A 10,364-nucleotide genomic window follows, 5' to 3' on the forward strand; every position below is an offset into this window, starting at 1 on the left:
ATAACTTCTCTAAGTAGGAACAAGACCAAGAATGTAGCTCTGGTAGAAAGCGTTGACTAGTGTGAGGAGGAACTAGGTACAGTCCCCAGCACTGAAAATAAAAACTTACTAGAAGCAAGAAAAATGGCTCAATCTTAGGAGCGATTGCAGTGCCAAGAATGAGTTCAAATCATCACCACCCATGTAAACATCTGGGCATGGCTGCATGTGTAACCCAGGGCTGTGAGGAGCAGAGACAAGAGGACTGCTTAGGGAACACACACACATACACACACACACACACACACGGTGGTGGTGGTGTGTTTCTTAACTAAGAACCTGGCAAGATTTGGCATACTTGGCTCTTTCAAGTTCATCTTACTTCTGTCCTCCTTATTCTCCCCCGCCACAGACACATACACCCATCTCTTCCTTTCCTCCCTCTGTATCAGGATCTCACTATAAAGACCAGGCTGGCCTAGAACTGGCAGAGATCAAGAGCTGGGATTAAAGGCAAGTGCCACCACTTGTGGCTCGAGCCCCCAGTTTGAACCGTGGGTTTGGAAGTAGGTGTTGAAGCCTGGTGGGTTCACCTCTGAAGACAATGACTACCCCTCCAACAGAATTCGACAGTAACCAGTAGTTAGACAGGGAGGAACAAGGCCCTCATGAGCCCCGCCCTGATTCATGATTGCTTATTGACGGGCCCAGGCATGTGCAGGCAATCGTGGCTGCCGTGAGATCATTTGCAATGGCTGTGTCATGCCCTGGAGACTATAGGCCAGGTTTTCTCTACTTTGTTTTTAAAAACACCTTTAATCCCAGCACTTGGGAGGCAGAGGCAGGTAGCTCTCTTGTGAGTTCAAGGCCAGCCTGTTCTATAGAAGGAGTTCCAGGACAGGCTTCAAAGCTACAAAGAGAAACCCTGTCTTGAAACCTCCCCCCCCCAAAAAAAAATTCTCATGTAGCTTAGGCTGTCCTCAAATTCCCTATATAGCCAAGGCAGATCTCGAACCCAGATCCTTCTGCTGGGGTTACAGACATGCACCACTCTACCCAACTCTCTCTGCTCTTTAACACTTAGGTCAGGAAAGAATGTCAGACCCATTCACAGGTGGTAAGCAGAAGAGGAACTTGGATTCAGTTCCTTGACCTCTAACATCAAGCCACTCAATTCTTGGGGTGTGCTCCTTGGCCAGGCCATTCCCACTTTATGAGCCAGCCCACCATCACCACATTGAGCTCTAACTAGACGGCCATGACTGTGGAACCATCTAGAGATGTTAATACTTGATATTCCAACAAAAGATGACAGAGAAAGGCTGAGGACGGGGTAGGGGGGGACGACAGGATTGGAGCTTGTGAGTGCTAAAGTACAAATAGCAAATAAGGAGTGTGTTTATTTGAGGGAGACTATGAGGGACAGGGAGGTAGCATAGCAGTGAGGCTGGTGTGGGGTCACAGTGGCCAGGGAGAAGGGCGGGACTCCATTCTCTGGCAGCTCTTGCCATGGTCCCATGAGGGGCATCAAACAAAGCCTTTGACGAAGTCTACCAAGCGTGGGTCCTTGTACAGCTTTTCCTCCAGTGCCAAGTACTTCAGCGGAGCCAGCTCTTTGTGCCTGAGCAGAGGGAGGCAGGGAGGAGAAGGTGAGGGATAGCCAAACTGTCAGCGCTCCCAGGAGCCCTCCTGGCTCTGCCCCTTACCGATTGAGTCGCTGTTCCAAGATGCGGATTCGGAACATGGCCTGAGAGCAGTAGCTGAGGTACAGGTCCTCATCCTCTGATGTCAGGGTTACCTGGTTCTCCTGGTACCATTGCTGCTTCTTCTGCAGTTCCTGGGTTTCCTGGGAGCACAGGGAGATGAGCAGGGGCACAGTGTGAACTGATCATCAACCAGGCCCATAGATTACCAGGCAGCCCCTATCCCCACCTCCCGTGGAGAGGGGCAGGGTTAGAGGATCACAAAAGATCTTGGGTTGGAACTACTGGAGTCATGATTCGAAGGACAAGGTGTGCATGGAATCAGAACAGCCAAAACAGTTAGTCAGGGCTAGGGATGTGGCTTAGTGCATAACCCTGGGTTCCACCCCTAGCTCCTCATACAAAATCAAAGCAGCAGGGTGCGGTCGTGTCCACCTTTAATCCCAGTACTCACTAGGCAGAGCCAGATGGCTCTCTGTGAGTTTAAGGCCTGTCTGGTCTATATTGCATGTTCCAGGCCAGCTGGGGCTACACAATAGGACACTGTCTCAAAAAAACAAAGCAAGTGTGCTGGCTGCTCTCCAGAGGACTGGGGTTCGATTCCCAGAACTCACATGGAGACTCACAATCATCTGAAACTCCAGTCCCAGGGGATCTGACAGCCTCTCCTGGCCTCTGAGGGCACTAGATGTGCACATGGAGTACATACATATGTGCAGACAAAACACCCACATACACAAAACAGCTATGTGACCTAGACAAGTTGCTGAGATGCTCAGAGCCCCAAGTAACTCATTTCCAAACATAAGAAGTATTGTGTCCAACTCCACCTGACTCTACCCTTTGTATTCTGTGAAGACCAAGACACTGCGTGGAGGCCTCAAGGTATGTACCTCACCTGTCTCACAGAAATGGGCTAAGGACTAGGAGTTAACGTACCACCCCTCAGTCCATCTATCCACAAACCTAGCAATCCATTTCTTTATCCCTTGTCTGCCAATCTTACCTATCTACCCATCAGCCCACTCATTCATCAGTCCATCACCTGCTCACCACCCATCCACATCCCACCTCTAATCCTTACCCACGCCCGCCTGCCCACGTATCCAAATTGCACCCACCCATCCTCTTCATTCATTCCCCCATTTACCCGCCATCCATCCACTCATCATCCATCCAGTAATGAAGTGGGGAGAAGTCAGATATTTGGAAGCCCCAGTTACAGACATCCTCATCCACGCATCTAGCTCACACATCAGCAACACCCTGAGCAAAGATTTCAGGACCCATTTTCTGACTGAGGATGGTGAGGTCACCTCCCTGACTTGGGCCATGGTCTCACCTTCTCAAAGCGTGCCTGAATGAGATTAGCCTTGTTGATGAGGCGCTGCTTGAAGTCACTGAGACACTCGTCCTTGAGACGCACAGCCTGCCAGCGCGTGAGCTTCTCTCCTGGAGGGAGCTGTGCCAGGAACGGGGCCAGGTAGTCCAGCTGGGCCTCCACTTGCCGCAGGTGCTCCTCATGCAAGACACGCTCCTATGGACCAGGGAACCAGCTGAAAGAGCACCATATCCTGGGGGCCTCCCGAGCAGCAACGGTACAAAGTCAGGCCCCAAAGCTAGGTCCTAGCAGAGACTTCCTGGGAGAACTGAGTTCCTAAGGATCACCCTTTGACCCATGTTTAAGGGTGACATGTAATTCCTGTTTCTGACATGTGAATTCACCTCTCAATCTGAGCCTCAGTTTCCTCCTCTGAAATCAGACCATCTTAGATCTGGGAAGCACATGATCTGGGTCTGACAGCCCACAGCAGGTTCAAAGAATGATGGTGATTAGCTAGATGTTAGACGCCCAGCAATTTTCTCTTGCCCATAAGGCCCTACATGGAGGACACAGAAGCCAGAGAACCTGCAGACATAGGCTTTTGCCCCTCCCTATGAATCCAAGAACAATCCAAAGCCCAGCCTTGCCCGGTCAACTGCAAACTACTTTAAATGTCTGCCCTGCATGGTGAAGAGGATTTAAAAGCAAGCCTAGGAACCCAATCGGGTCCTTGCACCTGGGGGAGGGGGTGTGGCCAAAGCCCTGTGTTGCTGAGGCCTGATGTTCAACTTGTGCCTGAGTCAGTGGGCTGGACTCCCAGCTCGGGTCACAGCCTCAGTGGAAGCCCTGGCAGAGGTGGACATTCATCTTTCCCCATGCAAGGCAGGCTTTGGTTTGGCCACAGTCCAGGATAAGGATACCTAGCCTGAACCCTAAGTGCCCTTCGGGGTGACCCATCAACACAGTGTGGCAGGTGACAGTCAGCAAGAATGCTCACCTGACGTCACCAGTGACGCCATCCCTTCCAAAGGACTCCCATGCTCTCCCTACCCTGGAGCCCTGCCTCCAGGGAAAGAGACCCGGGGAAAGCGGGGAAGCTCACCATGGCCTCCCGATACTCTTTGCTCTTCTCGTTGCGCTTGGTGTCGTAGATGGAGATGCTCAGCGTATGTGCCTCCTCCTCCTCTTCCCTGAGCTTCAGGATCTCCAGCACCTTGATGGCACACAATGGAGGATGTGCACATCTTAAGACCCTCTCTCTCCGCCACATCCACCCTCTGGGAGGACCTTACCTCCAGCTCTGACTCCCAGGCCTGATGCCGGGACAGCTTCTCTTCATTCTTCAGTTGAATCAAAGTCTCATACTGGTAGAGAAGTTTCTTGGTGTGCTCCATGGGCTCCACCTGGGACCAGAACCACCACGGTGACAGAGAGGCTGCAACTGGTCAGGTCTAGGGACCACTAGGCTTAAATCGACTACCTTTTTCTAGCTGGGTGACTTCAAGCAAGGTGATTAACCTTTCCAGACCTCAGCATCCCTGTCTACAAAGACATAGTAGTAACAAAGAAGGACCAAAGAAAGATGCAGAGGGGCTGAGGGCTGTGCCAGAGAAAGCTAACTAGAATAAGAAGATGAGACCATCTAGGAGATGAGACACCCTGCCACCTCCAGGATGGGTCCCTGGGATCTGGGGTGTAGGCTCCCCAGAGGTGCAGGTGGGGACGAGGATGTCTCAGTCTGCTGGATTCTCATTTTGATGGAAATGGGATGAGTCTCAGAGGAGCTGCAAGGAACAGATCCTCAGATGGGAAATAGACGTGTTCCCGGGGACAGAGATGGGTTTCCCCGTGGACACTTAATGGGGGAGGAGTGGAGGAATCCACCTGGGGTTTCCCAAGTTGCCAGAAAAGGCTGCAAGCAGTTTCTGGAGTGTGCCCCTCACCAGTCCCTGCCCCGTGCAGTAGCCAGCCCACCTCGAAGCTGATGCACATGTCTGGGGTCATGATGATCTTGTTGCCTTTGCTGTCCACCTCCGTGCGCCGCAGGAACTCTCGCTTGGATGCGGTGATGTAGTCGTCGCGGCAGTGGTAGCGAAGCTGAATGCGCTCCTCCAGCATCAGAAACACACGTTCTGCCACATCCTCATCCGCAGGCTTCGCTGGATTGCGGAAGAACCGCTCCGTGATTTTCTGTGTGGCCAGAACATGCAGAAGGTGGCGGGGGATTTCTGTACATGCTCCGTGGACAGGAGCAAAGGACGCTCCAGATCCAAGAGTCTGGAGGTGGGGGCTTGTTGGTTAGTCCCTTCTAGCCAGGCAGTGGATTCTGTGACTCCCGTGGGTTCTCGGGGGTCTAGCCACGTCAGCCTCGCAGAGTGTGTTCTTCAGTTCCCTCCTCCCCAAGACTCTGCTCCTAGCAATGGGGAGCTGCCACCTCTCCAGGAAGCCTATCCCATTACCAAATATTCCTTGCTATGGAGACGAGCTTCTTTGGGGCATGGTCAGAAAGCTCAGTGGCCAAAAACTTGGTAGAAAACAGGGGTTCTAACCTTCATCTCGGATTTCAATAAAATTAAAGTCTCTCAGAACAAGTTGTGTGTGTGCCTTGGTGTACATACACGTACTTGTGTGGTGACCAGAGACTGACACTGTCTGTCTCAATTGCACTTCTCAAAACCTGGACTCCCTTGAACCCGTAGCTCACTGGATTGCCTGGACTGACTGGCCAACAAACCCGTGTTTGCCTCCCTGGTGCTGGAATTCCAGCTGTGTGTCACAGTGCCTGGCTGTTCTCGTGGGTTCTGGGGATCACACTTGGGGCTTCATACTCTATGGAGTGAGCTATCCCTCAGCTCCGAGTTCATTGAGATAGGGTCTCAGACTGGCCTTGAACTCACTACGATAGCCGAGGGTTACCTTAAACCCTCAATCCTTCAGCTACCCCCGCTCAAATGCTGGGGTTAGTTGTTCAACTAGGAACAAACCTACCAGTCCACAGTAGTACTGGAGAGAAGTCACTCTGAGATATTTTCACATTTTTCTGGTTTCTCCTATTCCCACACATCTGGTCATAAGTGTGTGTTACAATAAGGAAACAGCACTTCTCTGTCTGGTGACTGGGGACGCAGTTTTGCTCTAGCGAGCCCAGGGCTCTACATTTGTTAAACTGCTTGTTTGAGATTTAGAACCCTGGCAAAAATCACAGGCCTTGATCCCATCCCAGAACCAGGGTTTCCCCCATCCTGCTGACCCTCTATCGGCCAGGGAAGATGGGCAGCAGTCCCCGGCCCCAGCATGCTCTCACCACCATGGGCCTGGGGTTGGACTCTGCGCTGTTCTGGGTGAGCTTCTTGATTCTGGGTCCAAAATTGATGTGGCGGTAGGAGAGGAAGTCTGAGCGCCCTTGATAGCTTTCTGTCATGGTCATGGGCGTCTCCTCCCGCTTTATCAGGCCATCAACACGGATCATTTCATAGAACTCCATGACACGGTCCATCTCGGGCAGCATAGTCTTGTATGAGTGTACTGGGGGAGGGGAGTGGCAAGCGGGGAGGGAAGGGGTCGAGTGAGCATCGTCAACTGACACTGCACCCAAGCCCAGGCCCAGGGAGAGGGCAGTTCTTCAGTGCATAGGAGCATTAGCCATGTGCCCAACCCCCACTCTCTGGATATGGTCGTTACGTCGAATTATTCATTTTCACAAACAAGTCCATGAGGAGCATCTATGCCATGCTCTTATGGATCTTGCTCAGTGTTCGCTAACAACAAATTCTCAGCAGAGGAATTACTGGGTCAAAATGCTTGCACATTTTAAGGCCATTGCTGCTGGAGGTGGAACACAGGGCCTCAGGAATGTTAAGCATGTGTTCTAAAGCTGAGCTACATCCCCATATTAACACATTTCGCTTAATTATGCTTAAGAGTGGCCTGCCAAGTCACTAGGGAGGGGCTTTCTGCTGCTTCCAACCCCTGTCACATCTGGTTAGGACCATTTGCTCACACAAAAGCAGTGGCGTGGCCCCTTGTTGGTTTCATCTTGAAATGTTCAGCTCCCAAATGCATGTGTTTCCATGTGTTTGTTGGCTCCAGATTTTTCTCTGGTGAATTCTGGGGTAGGATATGGATCTTGGAAGGCATACTCTTTCTTCTCAACCTCATGGACCCCTAGCCACAGCCATCCAGTGGGCGCTCTGCCCTCTGCATTTACCCTTGTCTATGGTGTTTGGTTGGCTTTACTGTCCAACATCCTTAGACCCTTTACGTGTGACCCACACTGTGTACCCTCTGGTGGAGATTCCAGCTTGATCGCAGCCACAGAACTGCATGTGGCCCTGCCTTTGATTTTCCTGGGGAGCTGCTGGCCACAGTGTCTCCCTTTTCTGAGCTTCCTCAGCTGTCTGTACACCTCATTATCTTACAGAGGCAGAAACAGTGTCCGTGCTTGCCACCCGAGGACCTCGCTGATACCTGGGGCTGGTTTTCCCATCATGTAGCATTCTAAGTAAGCCCCCCTCCCCCAGGGCTCTTGGCTTGCCCAGCAGTGGGATCCACGCACCACGCAGAGCTTGGGGATGGCCCGGCTTGAAGTAGTCCACGTTCAGGCCCGTGGTCTTGTTTATATGCTTCAGCTCCAGCATGTCCGCGCGATTCTGGTACCACTCCTTTATCTCCAGAACCTTCGTGCCTGTGGGGACCCAAAAGATGGTTGCTGCAGGCAGACCAGCTCCTCTGGCCTCTGCCCCACAGACGCCAAAAAAGTAGAGGTGCTATGCCCAGAGTGACCTAGCACAACATTTGGTTGTCCCCCACCCTGGCCCCCAAGGTGCCTTACACTGTATGTCTTCGTAGATGGTGAGGCGGCACACCAGGCCGTTGTTGTTGAGGTATGGAGCCCACTTCTCCAGCTGGGCCTTCTTGTACTGGATCACTTTCTTTCCATTGGAGTAGCGGGTCTCAAACTCTGTGGATGCAGAGGGTGCTGAGGGTCTCTCCTTCCACCCTTCCTGGCCACTCATCCTTTTTCTGCATCACCTTTAAAGACCCTTTAGGTCCAGAAACAGCTCCAGGGAAGACGAAAGTCGTCACTGGTGCTGGCTTCAACTCTTCCAAGTATTCCAGGTATCCAAGCCAGAATCCCAGCGCCACGCAAGAATCCTATCTGTGGCCCAGCCACCCCTCACCCCTGCCAGGCCTTCACCAGTGAGAACGGTATGCTAGAATGACTTCTGGGCCTTCAAGACCCAGCCCCAGGGCTCCCTATTTCTTGAACCCCATTTTGCTTCCATCCCTCATCTAGGCTGTGATGAGTACTCCAGGTCAGGTTCCATGACCTCTTCTCTAGCACTTGTCACCTGCTGGAGCAGCCTGAATCCTTTTTCTGAGTCTTGGGGTTCCCAGATGGGTCTATGCAGACATGGAGCAGAAGGTAACCCACTCTCCTGCCTTCTTTGCCCATACATCCCGGGGCCTGACCTTCTTACACTATCGTGAACAGGTCCTGCCTGTGGTCTCCTCAGAACAGAGGATCTGAGGGAAGGAAAGAGGCCATGTTCCAGACTTTGGGAGTCATGTTAACAGTCCAGTTGTGTCCCAGATGGTATCAGGCTCTGGGCACAGAGCTGGTGGGGTGTTGAGAGGGGTGGAGACGGCAGCTCAGGAAGCCTCTATGGCCTCTCTGCTGAGTTATGGCTGTAGAACTCCCTGGGGCTCTGGGAACTGGTGAATGACAGAGACCTTCAGGTGTGATCTTAATCTGGGAGACCCATGAAGGTGGCATGTCGAAGCTCTTCTCTTCCTCCTCTTTGCCCTGTAAGGAGAGGAGGTGGGTGCTGGCTAGGCCCTTGGAGGCCATAACGCAACTCTGTCCCCTACCCCAGACCCAGCCTTGCTAAGGGGGCTGTCAGTTTCCCTGGAAGAGGCAGAAATCAGGACAGTGATCACGATGGGGCAAGAAGGGGAGTCATCTTGGGCAGACCCCCATTCCCTGCTTGCCTGGTCTAAGATGATGGTACCACCTGCAGCCATGATGGCTGCTCAGAGAGGGGAGCCATACCTTTAACTATTATCCCAGGTAAGGAGGGCTGGGAAAGTTCCTCATCCACACTAAGCCTTGGTTTCCTTAGCTGTTTCCTGGGAGGACTAAAGGATGTCATGAATAATGCCCGGAGCTCGTCTGCTGTCTATCCCTGGTCTGTGCTGTGCAATACGGCCTGGTCTAGACAAATAACCCTCAAACCAGGTTCTAGATTTTCCATGTGTACACTTCCTGCCACAAACAATGCTTAGCCCTTGGATACTTGTTCATCTAACTGTGAGTCCTTTCAGGGACACAGAAGGCGAGGAGTCAGCAGGCGGCATGGGCAGAACATTTTTGAGACAGCCTAAAAATCCCAGGGTCCCATGGCTGAGGGCTGCCGCTCACGCTGTAGCATTTGTCCATATTGGAGACAATAAGGATTCTCGTTCTAGGGATGTGACAGGGCCTGCAGAAAGTGGGCTCCCCACTTGGGTTTTTACCTGCCCGGCACACCACTGGTTCGTGCCTGCAGCCAGCAGGGGGCGCCAGTGCTCAGAAATGAGGAGTTGGCGAACAGGGTGACCCAGTCATTCTCTGGCAGCTCCCAGAGCTGAAGGTCACCACTAGGAACCCAGCTCCCAGCTCTTTCACTTCCTGGGTGGGTCTTTTGGTGCCTCATTTTGCCTGCTGCCTATAAGCTGCCAGCCTCCCAGGCAGAGGCGATTTAAATGAGTGAGCTCAGAGTCCACGCCAAAGCAGAGCCCGTCCCTCAGTGTTGTCTTTTGTTGGGAGCATCGCTCAACCTCCCGCTAAAATCGCACACCAAACCCTCACCCCAGTATCTATGAATCCGGTTGCATTTGGAAGCAAGTCTTAAGGGAGGAGGCAATGAAGTCTAAATGTGCTTCTTAAATATGCTAAGGGTTCTTATAAGACAAGGGGATTAGGACAGAGATTCATAGAGAGGGGCCAGATAAAACAGCCCTGATGGCCATCAACAAACCCAGAGGATCTCAGAAGAAACCAGCCCTGCCAGCACCTTGATCCTGAAATTCCAACCTCCATTAGTGTGGGACCCCCAGTTTGTAACACTTCGTTGTGGCAGTGCTAGACGTGTAAAAACACCTGTTACTGTCGATACCAGACTATGACCCTCACCTACGTTTTAGATATATATATATATATGTATATGTATACATAAATATTTACATTAATATGTGGCATCATATTCAAAATGAAGGGGCTAAACAAACTAAAGTTTACATCGCTTGAAAAAGAATATAGTGCTATGCTAAATTTTATTAAGAAAATTTAGGTACAAAAAAAGTAGGTTATGAAATTG

The 10,364-nt window shown here is 51.7% G+C and overlaps 1 protein-coding gene across 1 annotated transcript in view; it reads right to left on the reverse strand.

The window, feature by feature from the left end:
* Positions 1–1,356: 1,356 nt before the first annotated feature.
* Drc7 (dynein regulatory complex subunit 7) overlaps positions 1,357–10,364 on the reverse strand; it is a 26,653-nt gene continuing 17,645 nt past the window's right edge. Inside the window, exons 9-18 of the mRNA XM_013354078.2 lie at positions 8,740–8,812; positions 7,838–7,966; positions 7,562–7,690; positions 6,311–6,531; positions 4,981–5,196; positions 4,299–4,409; positions 4,109–4,219; positions 3,025–3,219; positions 1,686–1,825; positions 1,357–1,600 (exon numbers count right to left, since the gene is read on the reverse strand). Coding sequence (XP_013209532.1) covers positions 1,507–1,600; positions 1,686–1,825; positions 3,025–3,219; positions 4,109–4,219; positions 4,299–4,409; positions 4,981–5,196; positions 6,311–6,531; positions 7,562–7,690; positions 7,838–7,966; positions 8,740–8,812 — 1,419 coding nt within the window. The 3' untranslated portion in view covers positions 1,357–1,506. The remainder of the gene's footprint in view (positions 1,601–1,685; positions 1,826–3,024; positions 3,220–4,108; positions 4,220–4,298; positions 4,410–4,980; positions 5,197–6,310; positions 6,532–7,561; positions 7,691–7,837; positions 7,967–8,739; positions 8,813–10,364) is intronic.

The sequence above is a fragment of the Microtus ochrogaster genome, chromosome 4 (assembly GCF_000317375.1).
Source record: "Microtus ochrogaster isolate Prairie Vole_2 chromosome 4, MicOch1.0, whole genome shotgun sequence".
In the NCBI taxonomy this organism is placed as follows: Eukaryota; Metazoa; Chordata; class Mammalia; order Rodentia; family Cricetidae; genus Microtus; species Microtus ochrogaster.